Here is a 19,579-nt window from a genome sequence, read left to right as displayed (position 1 = left end):
CTCTATGCCCTTCAAAGTGCTCAGCGTTAGCATAATGTTACTCCCACTGAAGTCAATTTACCACTGAAAATCCCACCCTTTACCTGCAGGACAGGGTTCAGCTGCATCACTGGATGGCTGTGGAAAAACTTGCACTGTCCACGTTATAGCTGGAAACCACCCTGCCTGGGTACCTCTGCCTCCTGCTATCACAATTTCCTGGTGTCCTGACCTGGCATATCTTCTGACCTCTGACTTTTGGTTCTGATCTCTTGTCTCCGGCCTCTGATCACTTGGTATCCTGACCCAGCCTGACTCTGGTTACCAACTTGAAGTTCTGATCTCCAGCTTGTCTCCTGTTTCTGATCTCCTGGTATCCTGACTCAGCTGACTGTTGACTCCTGACTGCGGGCTCTGGCTCTGACCACTAGGTCTGGCTGCCCACAACCCAGCCTTGACAATACCTGATTGGACAAGTAGATGTCTTCAAGACTAACAACTCAGCACCATTTGTGAGCACTAAATACACTAAAACACACTTGAATGTGAGTGTGTATACAGCATGAGTGAAAACCCGATCTCCTGCAAAATGAGAGAAAAACACACAAAACTACATCTCAGTATTTTACAAAAAATTATGAAAACAGTTTTTACTAATACAGGTTGCTGTGGAAAATACAAATTTATCCTCACCATTCAATAGAATTACACTGATATTTATAACCCCATGGTAATAAAATAGGCTATGTACAGCCCCTCCAAAAAAGAAGAGACTCTAGTTCTGGGACTACATCTGCTGTAGAGCACTTAAAATCTGCTTGTTAGTAATACCATGTGATACTTCAGTACAGTCAGTGAAAGTGCATAGTACAGGTGCAAATGGCTTAGAATTATCAGACAAGAAAGTTGCTCTTCTGCTGGAATTGGAAAACACAATTTATACAAGTTGTAAACTTGTACCAACTTCAGGGTCCCATTATTGTACTGCAATATTCTTTAAACGTATCCAGTTAAGAAAAAACAAATTAAATCTTGCAGTAATATACAGTAGAATCTAAGGCCATGTCTACACTACACAGTTAAGTCAACATTAGGCAGCTTACAATGACCTAACTGTGGATTTGTACACACTGCAATGCTCCTCCCACTGATTTAACTCTCCTGCGATGCCGACATAATACCACCACCTGGCCAAGAGGCATAGCGCTTAGGGTGACATAGAGTGATGCAGTGTCAGTGTAGACACTGTGTTGCTTATGTCACCCTAAGTGGCCTCCAGGAGGTGTCCCACAATGACCTTTGTGACCGCTCTGGTCACCAGTTTGAACTCTGGTGCCCTGGAACCAGGTACACAGACATGTGTCCCTCCCCCTTTTAAAGCCCCAGCAATGTTTTTAATTCTGTTTGCTTGGCGTGGAGAGCTCACATAGCAACTGCCCAGCTCACCATGCCGGCTCCCTGCAGCAAACCCACTCCTGCCTGGAATACACCGGGGTTATTGGATCAGCTGGGTCTGTGGGGAGAGGAAGCTGTGCAGTCAGAGCTCCAACCCAGCAGAGGAACTTTGATACCTATGGGCAGCTTGCTTGTGGCATGGAAGAGAAGGGGTATGATAGGGACACGCAGCAGTGCTGTGCAAAGATCAAAGAGCTGAGGGTGGTGTACTAGAAGGCAAAGGAGGTCAGTCATGGGTTTAGTGCATCGCCAAAGACATATTACTTCTATAAGGAGCTGCATGCCATCCTTGGCAGCGACCCCACCTCCATCACCAAGAGCCCCATGAATACTTCAGAGGAGCTGGAGACAGTGGTCAGCAGAGTGAACTCTGATGATGTGGTGGACAAGGGAGTGGAGTTGGAGGAAGATGAGGGACAGGTGATAGGGATGTTCGGTGGCATCGTGAGCCAGGACCTCTTTTTAACTCCAGAGAGGTCTAGCCAGTCCCAGCACTCCAGCTCTGGCATGCCTGATGCAGAAGAAGGAAGCTCCGCTAAGTCCTCATTGTGCTTTGGTACTGCAGGGAGATGTGAGGTAGTGTTCCACTTTTCTTAATCAGGGTAGAAGAGGGATTGAAATAACTAACACAGGTACTGTTTGTAGCTGCTTCTCATTCTGCTCTGCAGCTAGGCAGAGAGGGCCCTGCGGAAAAGTTTGTTTATGCACACTGGGATGTCCTTAGACTCCTCCAAAGAGATCTCTAGGAAATTTTATTTATTTCCTGGAGGTATTCTGCAATCCTCTGTTGAAGGCTTCTTGTGAAGGCTCCCTTGTTTTTTCCCCCACAGTAGGAAACTCTGTCAGGCCAATTGGCAATTACTTCTGCAGGCACCATAGCAGCACATAGGCAAGCAACATACAGACCTGGTCTGCAGCTGCACACATGCAGGAGCTGCACCCTTGCATCCCCGATTACCCTTAGGAGTGAGATACCAGTTGCTATCACCCCTGCCTGTAGAAAACAGTGCCAATATTCAGAATAGTGGCCCTAGGCACTTGTAGTGATACCCCTTTGAAACGCCCTGTCATAACCATAGGGGTAGCCTAAATTCCTCCTTACCTATAAGGGGTTAAGAAGCTCAAGTAACCTGGTTGACACCTGACCAAAGGAACCAAAGGGGACAAAAGATACTTTCAGATCTGGTGGTGGGGAGAGGTTTTGTTTTGGGTTCTTTGTTTCTGTGGCTGTTAGCTTTTGGGACTAAGAGGACCGGACATCAATCCATGTTCTCTTTCTAAACAAGTCTCTCATATTTCAAACTTGTAAGTAACGGCCAGGCAAGGCGTATTAGTTTATCTTTGTTTTCTCAACTTGTGAATTTTCCCTTTACTAGAGGGAGGTTTATCCCTGTTTTGCTGTAACTTTGAAACTAAGGCTAGAGGGGGTTCTTCTGTGCTCTTTGAATTTTCTGCTACTCTGTAAGGTTAACTACCAGCCTAAGTTTACAGAGGTGATTCTTTTACCTTTTTCTCTTTAAATAAATCCCTTCTTTTTAAGAACCTGACTGATTTTTCCATTGTTCTAAGACCCAGGGGGTTGGGTCTGTAGTCCCTATGTAACCAATTGGTTAGGATATTATTCTCAAGCCTCCCCAGGAAAGGTGGTGTAAGGGTTTGGGGGCATTGCTGGGGGAAGAGGAACTCCAAGTGGTCTTTTCCCTGATTGTTTGTTAAATCACTTGGTGGTGGCAGTGATCCCAAGGCAAGAAAGGAATCTGTGCCTTGGGGAAGTTTTAACCTAAGCTGGTAAGAATAAGCTTAGGCGGTATTTCATGCGGGTCCCCACATATTTGCCCCAGAGTTCAGAGTGGGGAAGGAACCCTGACACCCCCCCCCCCAGCCTTTGAACCATTCCCCCTTCTCCCCTCGGGCCGAACTCACCATGGCTGGGGTTCTTACCATGGTGTGTGCCTGCTAAGGGAGAGTGAGAAAGTGGTGTTTCTAACTTATTTGGATCAAGGCTGAGAGTGCACTCACAATTGCACTGTCTATTGTTGCTTTAGCAACTGCAAATGTGCCCTGGAGGGTCGTCTCCTGCACACCTACTGAGCAGCTCCATCTGAAAAGGAGACAAAATAGGAGTAAGGAAGACATGTTCCGGGAGGTGCCTCAATCCTCTGAGGCTTCAGATTGCAAGCAGAGAGCATGGAGAGAGGGCTATCAATGAAAAACTGCAAATGGATAGCAAGGATATGAAACAGATGCAGGAGCGGATGATTCAGCTGCTTCAGGACCAGACAGATGTACTGAAGTCCCTGATTAAACTTCAGACAGCACACATCCACGCTCGCCTCCCCTTGCAGCCTATACAGAACTGCCTTCCATGCCCTCCCCACACTCCCCCTGCCCACAGACTCTTTGCATGTTCCTAGGCTATCTCAGTACCCCATGCACTTCACCCCAAGAGACATGTTTCATAATGACAGCTGGACATACACCCATAAGAACATACATAAGAACAGTCATTCTGGGTCAGACCAAAGGTCCATCTACCCCAGTATCCTGTCTTCTGACAGTGGCCAATGCCAGGTGCCCTAGAGGGAATGAGCAGAACAGGTAATCATCAAGTGATCCATCCCGTTGCTCATTCCCAGCTTCTGGCTCTTGATTTTCATGTTCCTTGCAGAACATAGAAATGTTTGCATAGGCGTTTAATAAAAAATTATTTATAGAAAGAGAAGGCATTTCTATTTGTCTCCTACATAGTGTGGTTTCTGATGGAATTCATACACAGTGGTAATCAGTTCATTTGCACTGTAAAATTACTGTACACACAGCAATCATTACAAGGTTCATACTATGGCTAAATGCATTACAGAAACCCACATTATTGTGGATCATTTTCAAAATGCTCCTTTAAAGCCTCCCTAATTCAAATAACTCCTCATTGAGCCCCTTTAACAGCCCTGGTATCTGGCTGCTCAAAAGCAACAACCAGCCAATCCACCTCAACGATCCACCCCTGTGGAAACGTCTCCCCCTTAACTTCACAACGGTTATGCAGAGCAGAGCAGGCTGCTATGACCATGGAAATATTTCCACATTGAGGTCTAACCTGCCAAAAAGGCAGGACCAGCTATGCTTTAAGCAGCCAAAGGCACATTCAATAAGCATTCTGCACCTGCTGAACTTGTTGTTGAACTGCTCCTTGCTGCAGTCAAGGTTTCCGGTGTAAGGCTTCATGAGCCACAGGAAGAAGGGGTAGGCTGGGTCTCCAAGAATCATAATTAGCATTTCCACATTCCCAATTGGAATCTTCTGGTCTGGAAAGAAAGTCCCTGCTTGCAACTTTCTGTACAGGCCAGTGTTCCTGAAGATGCATGCATCATGCACCTTCCCTGACCACCCCACAGTAATGTTGGTGAAATGACCCCGGTGATCCACCAGAGCTTGCAATACCATAGATAAGTAGCACTTTCTGTTGATGTACTCTGTTGCAAGGTGGCCTGGGGCCAAAATGGGGATAGTGTGCCATCTATTGCCCTACCTCAGTTAAGGAATCCCGTTGCCACAAAGTCATCCATTATTAAACACACATGGCCAAGAGTCACAATCCTTTGTATCAGAAGGTGATTAATGGCCCTGCACACTTGCATCACCATAACCCCCACAGTGAACTTCTCCACTCCAAACTGATTTGCGATTGATTGGTTACAGTCAGGAGTTGCCAGCATCCACACAATGACTGCCACTCATTTCTCCACCATTAACACAGCTCTTGTTTTGTTGTTCTTGCACCAGAGAACATGGGCGCGTGCCTCACAGACTTTCAGGAACATGGCTTTGTGCACCAAAAGTTCTGTAACAACCACCACTCATCATCCCATACTGGCAAACACTTGGTGTTTGTTTCTCACACCCAGAACCGACGGTCCACAATGTGGAGCCGCTCCATGAATGCCAAAAGCACGGTGTCATCATCAGATTAGCAGCTCATGAAATACTGCAGGATCAGCTGCGTTGAGTTCATAATGCTCATCACAATATTGGAGAGCAATGCATGATCTATGTTTTCAGACAGAGGTGGTGGGTGCGCAGTTTACAGGGGCTGTTGAAAAGTGGCATGAAACCTGGTAGGAATGCCACGGAATGATGAGATGAAGAAAACTGCATCATGGGATGCTGAGCCTGCCCCCCATAAGGCACTGCGATCCCTTTCCAGAACACCCAGTGGTAGATTGTGGCGAGTTGCACAGTGGGATAGATACCCACAGTGCACTGCTCTCTGTGTCGAATACAAGAACACTAACTGTGGACATTCTCCTCCATCACAACGAGTGTTGTGTGGACATGCAAAAGCAGTTTAATTACAGCAGTGGACGAACATCAACTTAAGTCAACTTAACTTCGTAGCATAGACATAGCCTAACTCATTAATGGCATTTTCCTAAACACAACCCTATTCAGCAAAGCATTTAAGGTAAGTCCTGTTCACTTCAGTTTTTTAAATTAAGCACTCTGCTGAATCAGAGCATGTGCAAACACAATAAAAATGCAATATACATTCTCTGACACTTTTTAGTTGTCTATAGGCAGCTGTAGCACACTACAAGTTTTGATTATTTACAATATTTCAGAATATTAAGCAGCATATTTTGGAAAAGTAACAGCATTTTTTATAGTGAGGTTAATTAAAATGACTATTAAATCTTTGTTGAGATATGGGAGAACTCACCAGTGTGTGTGTGCATCTGCTGCAGAGTTTGGATTAGCAAATGTGGTTTTAGTGAGATTCTGCTGTGCTTTTCTTTCTGAGTAACTTTTTACGAGCATTTTAATCTATTTTCATAAACACTAGGTACACTATTTTCTGGCAAGATTGAGCAGTCAAATGTCTAAGTAATGCAACTCCTAGTTGCACTGACTAGTTTTAGTGACTAAGATAAAAAAATACTATAATAAATGTGACTTTACAAAGTATGGTATATTTTGATTGTTATACATTTTATTGTTAGCATTTTCAAATTCAATCGGAGTTGGGCACCTACCTTTGTTAGGCTCCTCTGATAATCTCACCCTTTTATCTTTATGTTTTTGAAGGTCTTGATCCTCTGTGGTACTTAACTTCAGCTAAAGTCACTGGAAATCTAGTGTGCTCAATATATTGCAGGTGCAGGTCCTTATTTTGTAGATACACTTTAAGGTCTGGAAAAATTTGTCTTCCTTTCTCTCGCTGGGAACTCAAGCTGCCAGGAGAGTAAGGGATGAAGTAATAACATTTAGCATAGTTTAAAGCAAAGTGACAGGCAAATGGAAACTGTTTGCAATGGAGCTGGGAACTCATTCAGCAGAGTGCTCTAGTTCAGCAATTTTACAAGGTGGTGACATCAGAAAAGCATCTATCTTATCATGACAGGTTTCAGAGTAGCATGGTTTTATAAATAAGCTACTAGCATGTTGACAAATAATTGTATCTGGAATATATAATACTATATTAAATGGGCACACTGACAGCAAGAGTTGAACCAAAATCTGATTTCTTCCGATAATAATAATAACAATAATAATAAAAGAGACAAGGTGGGTGAGGTAATATCTTTTATTGGACCAATTTCTGTTGGTAAGAGACAAGCTCTTATGCTTACACAGAGCTCTTCTTCAATAAAAGTGTAAGTTCGAAAGTTTGTCTGTCTCACCAAGGGAGCTACTACCTTACCCACCTTGTCTCTCTAATATCCTGGGACCAACACAGCTGCAACAACACTGCATACAATAACAAGATACATTTTATTTCACTGTCCTTAATAAATTTGTCAACCCCACCCAGTACTTAAGTGGACCTATAGCTTTATTTTTGAAGGTGGGACAACAAAGGAAAGTGGGACAAAGCAGAAGCTTACTGAAAAGTGCCAGCTTTCTTTCTGTTTGTATTTAAGGAATGTGATAATGTCTCACCGAAAAGGAAATATGTGGCTCAAAGGACACAATGTAACCTTAGCTCTGGTATGTCTCTCCTACTGAGTGTCCACTTTTAGTTTTAAAGACAGCTCTCTCTTATTCTCAAATGTAGGGTTTTTTAACATAGTCCAGATAATATACTATATACAGAACCCCACTGAGTCTTTTCCACGGAGTCTATCAGTATACAAATAGTTGGAGAAATTTAAGGATCTGACACAAATCAACAAAAAAACAGGGAGATTCTAACCTCAGCCTAGCATTTGATCCTTAATGTTCCCCATTGTATACTGAGGGGGTACAGCAATACAATACTGTACTCTCTCTGTGCTCAATAATAATAATTAAGGCAGTCACTCTGACCCTCTTCTTGGCTTCAACTGATCTTTAAATTCATTTACTAAATCTCCCTCTGTTTCTTTGGTTTTCTGTCAGTTTACCTCAATTTCCTTCCTTCCATTTTGTGTTATTTTTTTCTCTCCACCCTTTCCAGTGCCTGTTTTTCAGTTTAATTTCTCCTTTACCTCTTCACCTCCTGCTGTTTTTTCTGCGTTTTTCTTTCCTCTTTTACTTTATTCTATCCTGTCTAGTTCTACTCCATTCTCAAATGTCTCACTTCACTGACCCCAACCTCCAACCTATCACGAATAACTGTCTTTCAGTCAGATTCAGTGCTGCCCTTTTGCCCTTGATGGTCCAACTCACTCTGGGTGTGGGTCTCTCTCTGCCCTCCCCCCCACACCTCTGCCCTCAATTCATATATATTCAGAGCTTGCCCTTCCCTTAGTGCTTTTCCTTCCTCCTTTTCTTCTTCCATATATGCCCTCCTAGTGTTGGGATACCACACAGCCTCACAAGATTTTTTTGGGAAGTGGGATAGAGTTGGGGGGAGAGAGAGATGCTTGATCTAAATCCTGGGAGATGCAGTAGTTTTCTTGCTGAGCTTGCTGCACATCTGCCATTTTGTTTCCCTCCTCCTGTCTGAATACAGCATTTCCTCACACAATCTCAGATCTTGCTCCATGGTGACACACTGAACTGAAATATTAGGAGGCAGAAAAATTGTCAGAACCTGGAGTCATTTCTACAGTGGTCTGCAAGCTCTTGTGCTTAAGACCTTCCTCTTCCTGGCCTGCTGTGAGAGGGGTAGTGACCTGTCTCTTAAAGTGACCATCATGTTTGTAGAGGGGGAGATAGTTTGGGCTGCCTAACTTCCCTCCAATGATTATTTAGTGTAATCCGCACACCTCCTGGGTGTTCCATGTTCCATGTAGTGGCATTGAGTCTACTTAGAGATTAATGACAGGTTTCAGACTAGCAGCAGTGTTAGCCTGTATCCGCAAAAAGAAAAGGAGTACTTGTGGCACCTTAGAGACTAACCAATTTATTTGAGCATAAGCTTTCGTGAGCTACAGCTCACTTCAGCTCATGAAAGCTTATGCTCAAATAAATTGGTTAGTCTCTAAGATGCCACAAGTACTCCTTTTCTTTTTGCGGATACAGACTAGCACAGCTGCTACTCTGAAACTTATCTCATTAAAGACAACTATATTTTCATGAATCCCTTGACCTACAGGCATAGGTGTTGTACGTCTCATTGTTGTGCTGCGTCTCTTCCATTTGGTACCAATTACGTTAAAAAGGCTCAATTTTAATAATGGAAAATATGCACAGTAATAACTCATATGTACTCTGGATTTCTCATCAAGCAAAGTAACTGAATCAATGTACTGAGTAAGAAAACACTGGCAAGTAAACTTCATTTCAACCACATAGCTATGCTTGCGAAGTTACTGCAGAGATACACAGCCATTCTCAGAAGATTCTTTGTTAAAACAATTTCTCACATCGAGTAGCCACCTAACACTACAAATTATAAAATCCTGGGAACCAATGGAACCCACGGTCAAAGATGTCATGCCTAGTTCAATATCAACAAATAAAATATCCCATAAAAAAAAAACAGGATGCATAAAGTCATAATTGTCTATTAAACTTTCACTTTCCTTCATTGAATTACCACTGCGTAGACCAAACCAGTAACGCAGAGGAGCTAGGTCTAGAATTTTGATATTGTTCCAAATAGTTCCACGATTTATACCATAATTGAACCTTTGAATGGGAAGCAATAACACTGAAAGACAGGGTAAAAAGTTTGGAGAAAAAAGAGTGAAACTAAGTTATACTTTAAAGTTGGGCTCTTACACATTTAATTCTCTTCTGAACAATGTCATCACCATCAGCTGTCATGGTCATCCTTCCCATCACTCAGGTTCACAACATGGGCTCCTCTTCCTCAGCCCTACTTTTTCTTCCCTTGGATTCAGACCCTTGCCCATTTCTTCTATTTCTTACTCCGCAGTATTTCCATAATTAATCTTCTCGGCTTCACTTCTTCTGGTCCCTTACATTCTTTACATCCTTGCTGACACTACTCCATTTCCCAGTTATCTACCACATTGATTACCACAACCACCTGCCCTCCAGCCTCCACTTTCTTCATGACATCCAAAGAACTGCAGTCAAAATAGTTTTCCATCATTCCTTCCCCCACATTCTGAGCTAATCAGTAAGGGGCTGATTTTCTCAGTTAGACACATAATTGCACACAACAGTACCCAGAGGGGACTTGACATGGGCCCATACAAATACAAAGTATTTGCATGCATAGCTTAAGCACATGCAAATATGTATGCATACCTAACTTTTTAAATATTGGCTCACAGAGGAAGGGATTCTGTATGCTATATGCACGTAATAGCCTTCCTTCTTCTGTAGGCAACCTCATGCTGTTCCTGGAAATCCCTCCTAAAACCAATTTATTTCAGCCAGCTTTCTGCTACTTTCCTCCCATGCTCTTACTGCACATCATTAGTTCACTTTACACTATCATTAAAAAGCTATAAAACCCCCACCCTTGAATTAACGAGACTGATGCCAATCTTAATTGCTCATTTTACTATAATATCATATCCCTTTCTTACTGATCATAATGGTGGTAACTTTCTATTTTGAATATAGTCCTGGTGGCCATATTGAATGGCAGAAACATTAACATTAGTACTACAAAGCCATTAGATTTCTCCATCTTATAAAATAGAAGAATATGTATTTATTCAGGTTTTGCCTTTTATATCTGTCCAAGGCAGCTGAGGTTGGTAGCATTGTTCTTGCTCTCCATTTAGAGGTTCCATGTGAACTGAGCAAGGTCTTCTTGATTCTGAGCCATAGTCCTATGGGAGCCCTCTCCCTAGAGATATCTGTCAAAGTCCACTTTCAAAACATTCCAGTTAGTTCACCTTTTTTCTAGGTATATAGGCAGCATATGAATGAACATGTGAAAAATATACCATTTGTGATGGTGTGGGATGTTACCGTATGAAATTTCTGTTGCCATGAGTTTGATCTCAGTGGAGTCACGAATAAATCATAGCAGTCTTCCCAAATAACTGGCAATAAAAACTTTGTGCCATCCCATACGCCAGCCATATTTTGTTTATATCAATTATTTTGTTCACTTTTTTGTAGGTTTTGTTCTAATCTCCTTTTGTGTTTCCCTCTGTGAAGGTCCTGTGCAAAATAAACAAAGCCATTGACATTAGCAGAGTGATATCCCCAAGTGCAATAGTTTACAATGTACATTGTGGTTTGTGAAATACAAATTATATTTCCTAAAAAACATGAGTGAGATCAGTCCCGAGCTCATGAAGAACTGGTGATCCCACCCTAACAAAGTATTTCACACCAAAGAAAAACCATGGAGTATGGCCAGCAATATAAGCTGGGCCAGATCCTAAGTAGTCCAGTGATTCTCCCACCAGGTTGTTCTCACTGCTGGTTTCTGGAGATGAAGGAAGGGTGTTTGCAATGGAGGGCCCTCATCTCTGGAACCTACTTCCATTGGCATTGCAAAAGAACCAAAACCTGGCAAGCTTCCCAATGCAGTACAGACACCACCTGTTTATTTAAGCTTTTTATTAAAGCTGGCCAAACACTTTATGTTGTTACCTATATATACTGTATATATATATAGAGAGAGAGAGAGTGAGTGTGCAAAATTAGGTAATTAAGTACCTACACAAATGATTGTACCGCCATACACACATATAATTTGTATAATCTTGGCCATGTATGTGCTCTGTGACATTTTTAATGATCAATGATCATTTTATTAACATACCACAGAGATAACAACATAAGAAGAGCCATACTGACTCAGACCAATGGTCTATCTTGCCCAGTATCCTGTCTCTGACAGTGGCCAGTGCCAGATGTTTCAGGGGGAATGACTAAAACAGGGAACACTGGCAATCAGAAGTTTAGGAACATCAGGAGCCTGGAACTACATCCCTGACCACGTTGGCTAATACGCATTGATGGACCTATCCTCCATGAATAGATCTAATTCTTTTTTTTAACACAGTTATACTTTTGGCCTTCACAACATCCCTTGGCAAAGAGTTCCATGGGTTGACATCATGTTTTGTGGAGAAATACTTTCTTTTATTTGTTTTAAAATGGCTGGCTATTAGTTTTGTCAGGTGATCCCTAGTTTTTGTGTTATGTTAAAGGGAAATAACACTTCCCTATCTACCTTCTCCATACCATTCATGGTTTTATAGCCTTCTATTATATCCCTGTTAGTAGTCTCTTTTCTAAGATGAAAAGTCCCACTCTTTTTAATCTCTCCTCATATGGAAGCTGTTCCATACCCCGAATCACTTTTGTTTCCCTTCTCTGTACTTTTTTGAATTCTAATATAGTAGAACCTCAGAGTTACGAACACCTCAGGAGTCCATAACTCTGAAATGCTCATAACTCTGAAAAAATGTTATGGTTGTTCTTTCAAAAGTTTGCAACTGATCACTGACTTAATACAGCTTTGAATCCCTACTATGCAGAAGAAAAATACTGCTTTTAACCCTTTGAATTTAAATGAAACAAGCACAGAAAGTTCCTTTACCTTGTCAAAAATGTTTTTTAAAAACTTTCCTTTTATTTTTTTGTTGTTTATGTTTAACACATTACTGTACTGTATTTTCCCTTTTTTTTATTTCTCCTGCTGTCTGATTGTATACTTCAGGTTCCAAATGAGGGGTGTGGTTGACTGGTCGGTTTGTAACTCTGGTGTACATACTTCAGAAGTTCTTCTGTAGATTTTTTCTGAGATTGGGAGACCAGAACTACACAGTATTTTAAGGTGTGGGCATACCATGGATTTATATAGTGGCATTGTGATATTTTCTGTTTTATAATCTATCCCTTTCCTAATGATTCCTAACATTCTGTTAGCTTTTTTGACTGCCACTGCATATCAAGAGGATGTTTTCAGAGAACTATCCATGATGACAAGAAGATCTTTTTCTTGAGTGGTAAAAGCTAACTTAGACGCCATAATTTTGTTTGTATAGTTAGAATTATGTTTTCCAATATGCATTACTTTGCATTCATCGACACTGAATTTCATCTGCCATTTTGTCACCCAGTCTAGTAAAATCCCTTTGTAAATCTTTGCTGTCAGCTTTGGACTTAATTATCTTGAGTAATTTTGTATTGTGAAAATTTTGCCATCTCACTGTTCATGCCTTTTTCCAGATCAGTTTTGAATATGTCAAATAGCACTAGTCCCAGTACAGATTTGTGGGGGACCCCAATATTTACCGCTCTCCATTGTGAAAACTGATCATTTATTTCTACTCTTTGTTTCTATCTTTAACCAATTACTGATCCATGAATAGACCTTCCCTCTTATCCCATGACTGCTTACTTTGCTTACGTGCTTTAGTGAGAGAGCTTGTCAAGGGCTTTCTGGAAGGCCAAGTGCAGTGTATCAACTGGATCACCCTTGTCTACATATTTTGACACCATCAAAGAATTCTAGTAGATTGGTGAAGCATGATTTCCCTTTACAAAGGCTGTGTTGACTCTTCTCCAAAATATTGTTCATCTTTGTGTCTGATAATTTTGTTTTATACTATAGTTTCCACCAATCTGCCTGGTACAGAAGTTGGTCTCACTGATTGTTTGGCAGGCTTCCTGCTTCTGATGTACTTAAACATTTTTTTGCTATTAGTTTTTGTGTCCTTAGCTAGTTGCTCTTCAAACTATTTTTGGACCTGCCTTATACTTCTACACTTGACCTGACAGAGTTGATGCTCCTTTCTATTTTTATCACTAGGATTTGACTTCCAATTTTTAAAGGATGACTTTTTGCCTCTAACCATCCCATTTACTCTCCTATTTAGCCATAGTGGAGTATTTTGTGATCATCTTTGCTTTTGTTTTATTAGGGGGAATACATTTACTTTGAGCCTCTGTTAAGGTGTTAGTAAATAGTCTCTATGCAGTTTGCAGGCATTTCACCCTTGTGACTGTTCCTTTTAATTTTGGTTTAACTAGCTTCCTTATTTTTCTTTCAAAGTTAAATGCCACTGTGGTGGCTTTCTTTTGCATTTTCCCCCTAAGAGGATGGTAAATTCAATTACATTACGATTGCTATTACTGAGTGGTTCAGCTTGGACCATGTTCTGTGCTCCACTTAGAGCTATTCCTCTTGGATGAAGTCCTGAGCTGCACTTAGGACTAAATCAAGAATTGCCTCTCCCTTTGTGTGTTCCAGGACAAGATGCTCCAAGAAGCAGTCATTTAATGTAGCTATAAATTTTATCTCTGCAACCCTTGCTGAGGTGACATATACCCAGTCAATATGAGGATACATGAAATCTCCAATTATTACGATGTTGTCTGCCTTTCTAGCCTCTCTAATCTCCCTGAGCATTTCAGAGTAACTGTCACCATCCTGGTCAGGTTATAACATTTTTACTATTATATTTTTATTGTTCAAGTATGAAATTTCTATCAATAGAGGTTCTATGGTACAGTTTGATTCATTTAAGATTTTTACTTTATTTGACTCTGTACTTTCTTTCACATATAGTGACACTCCCCAACCAGCACAATCTACTTGGTCATTCCTATCTGTTTTGTACCTGGTATTACTGCATCCCATTGATTATCTTCAGTCCACCAACTTTCCATGATGCCTATATTATCAATATCCTCATTTATCATCTAGTTACACAGCTTAGTATATAGACTTCTAGATTTAGACTTAGAGATGATAAATCCAGTTCTGGAATGCCAGCTATGCCATTTTCCTGCCAAAATGGGAACCGAGGAAATCCTCAAACATTATTCATTTTCCTAGGTTTAAGGACTTCTCATCTTGGTTGGATTCCAAGCTGTAGGAGAAGAGAGGAAGGGATGAAGTAATAACATGGAGGATACTTTTAAGCTAAAGTGACAAGCAAATGGAAACTGTTTGTAAGAGAGCTGGAAACTCATTCAGCAAAGTGCTCTAGCTCAGTATTTTTATATAGCAGTGACATCATAAAACCATACTGGAAATATGGTTTCAAAAACTTTCAAAAGCTGTGGCAACATCTACTGAAAGGGGAAGAACCAAAGAAAAAGTGAAGTGGGAAAGTGAGGGTGAAGCATGGGAACCTAGATCATTAGTCAAGTGAATAAATGCAGATGGAGTAAAATGAAAAAAAGCAGAAAATTAGGAAGGAATAAAAGAATATGAATAGATTGTTATTTAACTTTTGGTTTTACTTAAAGTAAAAGAAGCTTTTTTCTGTTATTCAACAGTAGTAAATATTGATTTCAGCACCCTAACTGCTACAACTAAACTTGCATATATTTCTCATACAACCTCTTTTGTTTACTTGTTTGTTTTGTTAACTTTGGGAAGCCCTGGGGATATTTGTTTTTTTACCAGTGAGTATTCATTTTCTGATATCTGCTATTTGAGCTGTCTTGGTTAGTTGTGTTTGGTTAGATTAATCATGTTGCCTGTTCTTGGTTCCCTCATTGAGCAAGAGTGCAAGCACTCTAGGCATAAATACGCATGCAAATTTAAATTTTGGGTTCCATAAATATTTTCACATGTAACTATGAAATTTACTTTCCCCAAACATTTGTGTCAGCAGCATTGGACTGGCCTGCAGGAAAAGGAGAGAAGAGGAGTCCCCCAAGGTGGTCTGGGTAATTGTAACTCATGCTCTATCTACCCACCTTCACAAAGAAGAAGGGTGATGGTAATAGTCTTTTCTCACTTGAAATAAAGGGGGTTGGAAGTACCACTGCCATCACTTCATGTTGTGATTTTTTTAAAATGAGCTCACCTGTCTCAGTGCCTGGGCTGCTGTATGTGTTGCCCTTTGCCTATTGCTACTTCTTGTGTTTGAACTTTGAATTAAACATACTACTGTACTATGAATTCTGGGGTGTCTCAAAGATCATGCCTCCTACCATGACAGTACATTACATTGAAACACAAGAGACATCAGAGGGCAACTGTGGCCAATCCTGGGCCCAAATCCTCTGTCCCCACTCTTCTCCACTGGTGATGCCTTTTCCTTGCAAGGATTAACTTCTAGATTTGAATTCTATTGAGTCTTCTGCCATCCAGGAGGGATCTGTGGGATCTGTACTTAATCTGCCACTGTTGTAGGAGTCTTGGGTGGCCAACAGGTCTTCAGGCCTCCAGGAAATTTCCCTGTATGTCTGTACAATAAATATTAGTCACTTGGAAAGGGAATGCAAAAGGGGATGAACATAGTCAAAACAAGTTTGCAGAAACATATGAACAAATACTTGAGGAATTTTTATTTGCATCATTTGCCCAGCTCTTCTTGCAATATAGTCTGAAGTCAACTGCATTAGTTATTACATCCATCCAACATATTAACTCAAGATTGGCTAAAATCTGATGGTTTCGTATACTTTGTGAGTTGTTACCAAAGACTCTGAGCAAAATATTCTAAATGTGTGTCAAAAACAAAAAGGAAAAAAGAAAACCTGTGCAAGAAAACACCACCTGAAGAGAAAACATGTATGTTTAAAATGATTACATATTTTCCCTATACAAAAAACTTAAGTATAAAAATTGACTTTATATTTATTGTTTCTTATGTTGGTTTCATTTTAAGTATTCCACAGATCCATAATATGACAATTTCAGGCTGTCCAGAAAGATAAATCTTAACACAGTCCTATAACTTCCACTAGTATAAATATACTGGCAAGGAACTTTGACCAGCAGTAGAAATGTTCATACTTAAATAATTTTTTTTTTACAATTTTTGAAATTTTACAATGGTTGGTTTCTGAATACCAATATTAATGCACAAATGTAAAAAAAGGCAATTTTAATTAACCTTTTGTCACCCTTTGTATCAAGTGCAGCTTTATTAAAGGAACGTAAAAGAAAATCATGTATATATTAGAGACTCATTTTAAAAAGAGACACAGCAACTTATTCTATGTTTTGAAAAAGAATACTGTATGTCTACACTTTATTATAAATAATCATGTTCTGTCATAGTTTCTTCTTGCCAGCAAATGAAGGACATTTTTTCACAAAGCTTCTAAAATGTACATGAGTATTTGATTAAATCACATTCCCTTGAGAAAATAAAGTTCATTCGCACAGAGCAGACAATAATGAGGAGCGCATTATTACAATAAGACTTTTAAGGACCTCGGTAGCCAGTACCAGTTGCACTTGGAAAGACACTCCTCAGTTTTTCTTTTTTTTAAAAATAAAGGTACAATCATAGTTATTAATTTACTTTAAAAATTCTTAAGATGAAGAAAAGTAGTGTTTATATATATATAAGTCCTTGTATAAATTATAAAACTCAAGTTTATGTTACAGAGTTCCTTCCCCAGAGGAAGCATAAAGCACTTTTGTGGTACCTTCACCAGTAAATATATGTATCACATTAAGTTTGACAAATACAACAAAAACTGATATTGCATCCTAAAGCCCAAAGAGAACATTCGTTTGATGCAGTGTCTCATGATGGATGTGCTCCGTGAGATCATTTGATATCCTTGAGTTCGGTCAATTTTGAATAGAGGGCATAGGAAAGTAATACATCTAATCAGTTCAGTAGGAATTGGAAATAGTGTACAGCCGTCTCATCTTTTTTGAGGTCAACATACACCCTTTGGAAGACAAAGAGGAGTTTAAGAATATGACAGTAAAATAAAAACAACAACAACAATATAAACTCCCCCCCAAAAGGCAGAATGAGCTGGAATGTCAGGAGAGAGTTCGATTGTACCTGACACCTAAATGTTTTTCTAGCCAGAGTTCAGCCAGCTGCATGGTAGAAGCAAATGTACTTGCTTTGGACCCCAAGCACATTTTGTATTGTTTAGGGTCTAAATTTGGGTCACACTGAACTGGATGAAAAACGTGTACAACTCCAACTTCTTGACTTCTAAAAGCCGTCAGCCCAGAAGCTATTACTTTAGTAAAGAGATCTACATCCTCAAGTCCCCAGCCTTGAATTGAGGTATCAAATCCACCAGCACTCAGTAGATCACTTTTGTAAATACAAGTGATTCCAAATCCATAGTCTCGCCAAAATCCAGTTTTCTTTGTGAAAACAAAGTTACTGTCGCCTGGAGGGCTGCCTCCATATATTACTTTTGGATCATATTGACTAAAGATAATGGGATAATAAACCTGCTGTCCTTGAATAGTATTATCTCTGCATCGTTGGAGAAAGTCTGGTGTGAATATCAGGTCAACATCACAGAATAGCAGCAAAGTGTCATTGTCAAATTGAGATGAGGCCATTTCAAGACCTAAACCTCTGGAAAACTCTCCTGTCATAGGAATTAGGGTCATATCTGCCTTCGGATACTTATTATGATATTCTTTAATTAACTCTCTGTGTTTGCTGGAATCTTGGCCAGAATCAGAACTGAACAGAATTACTGCCAGCTTTACATTCTGCCTGGGAATAACACAAGTCTTTTCAAAATTCTCCATAAATCTTAAGAAAATGTCATATCTTCCTGTGAGAGGGACAAGAATATGTATTTTCTTGTCACTATGTCCTTCTATTTCTTTGGTGTCTTGGAATGATGAAAAAATCTTTAAAGAATTTGAAAGAAAAGAGAAAGACTGAATATCACTGTTAATATTCTCCACAAAGCCTCTTACATCCAGTTCCTCTGCCTCTTTGAAAAAAGGCTTGCTAAACAATTGCTGAAGGTAAGCATGACGTCTCACTGGAACCGTAAGTTTTCTTCCTTTGTGTCTTTTGTACAAAAGCAGTAAATCCAGGATGTACTCCACTCCATGCATAGGATCAACCCTACGGTAGCCATATTGTATTTCCTTGAAATCAATAAGCCTTCCTCTAGATTTAGAGTTCTCATTTATCATTTCCATTACTTGCATCACTGTGTCATCCAATGCTGCCCGCAGAATGCTATTAATGCTTTGTCTGGGTGGTTGATTCTCAGCCACAGCATAAAGGAGCTTACCTGTCAGGAATTCCCATTCAATGACTTCATTCCTTTCACGGGGCTGGAAGCGATTGAAAGAGGGCATCATTCCCAGCTGCTGATCTTCCTTATTTATTTCACTGTTACTGAGCTTACTCATTAGGGCACTTTCTCTATGGAGCTGGATCGTGCGATAGCGTAGTTCTGAAATTTTGCGGCTCAGTATGTAATTGTGGAGTCTATATTGGTAGGCTGGCCTTTTATTAGGATGAAGTGTTATAGCTGTGTGTATTTTACTGTTGTGAAGATCTTGGATGTAACCCTTCCGATTGTGTTCATAATTTTCATGGAACAATTGCTGCATCTGGAGAGGGAAGAAAATAAATGCAGTTAGGTAGGAAAAATGTTAAAAAATGCAAGCCAATGAATACCTGCTAACTTACTGTGGTTTACTTTTCACATCACAGTTTTAAAGTTAATACTGAATATTAATTATGCATATTTGATTTACTATCTATTTAAATTCCAGTAGTGCCTACAATGGGCAAATAATGTCTCATAAATAAATTGACATCTTGTGCTTATTGTTACTTATTCTACCTGGAAAACTGGATATCATGTTTTTAAGTTCATGCACACAGTAGCAAATCATGTCAGGGATTCTTAGTAGAATGTCAAAACTTGTATTGACTTCGGCGGGGGCAGGACTAGGCTCACAGATGACATAGAGGTTGAATTTTGCAAAGCATTCAATTCCTCTCATAAGCCTCTATCAATATATAAATCATCATTTGTACAGATCCTTATTGCACAGTTATTACAGAGGCTAAAGTGACTGAGGCCTTTTTTTTTTTTAAACAACAGAAACTTGAATTTATGTCAAGGTACACCT

General features: G+C 40.0%; 1 protein-coding gene and 1 long non-coding RNA gene across 2 annotated transcripts in view; both read right to left on the bottom strand.

Annotated features, from left to right (window-relative positions):
• LOC125637192 (uncharacterized) overlaps window positions 1-14,644 on the bottom strand; it is a 58,551-nt gene extending 43,907 nt beyond the window's left edge. Inside the window, exons 1-3 of the long non-coding RNA XR_012668305.1 lie at window positions 14,364-14,644; window positions 10,725-10,944; window positions 6,465-6,662 (exon numbers count right to left, since the gene is read on the bottom strand). This is a non-coding gene — a long non-coding RNA (uncharacterized LOC125637192). The remainder of the gene's footprint in view (window positions 1-6,464; window positions 6,663-10,724; window positions 10,945-14,363) is intronic.
• Window positions 14,645-16,024: 1,380 nt separating this feature from the next.
• Window positions 16,025-19,579, bottom strand: part of CHSY3 (chondroitin sulfate synthase 3) — a 271,645-nt gene continuing 268,090 nt past the window's right edge. Inside the window, exon 3 of the mRNA XM_048851000.2 lies at window positions 16,025-19,051. Coding sequence (XP_048706957.2) covers window positions 17,489-19,051 — 1,563 coding nt within the window. The 3' untranslated portion in view covers window positions 16,025-17,488. The remainder of the gene's footprint in view (window positions 19,052-19,579) is intronic.

Source organism: Caretta caretta, chromosome 5 (genome assembly GCF_965140235.1).
Source record: "Caretta caretta isolate rCarCar2 chromosome 5, rCarCar1.hap1, whole genome shotgun sequence".
Taxonomy (NCBI): Eukaryota; Metazoa; Chordata; order Testudines; family Cheloniidae; genus Caretta; species Caretta caretta.
Note: the sequence above shows the minus strand (reverse complement) of the source record. Positions and strands in the feature narration are given on the sequence as shown.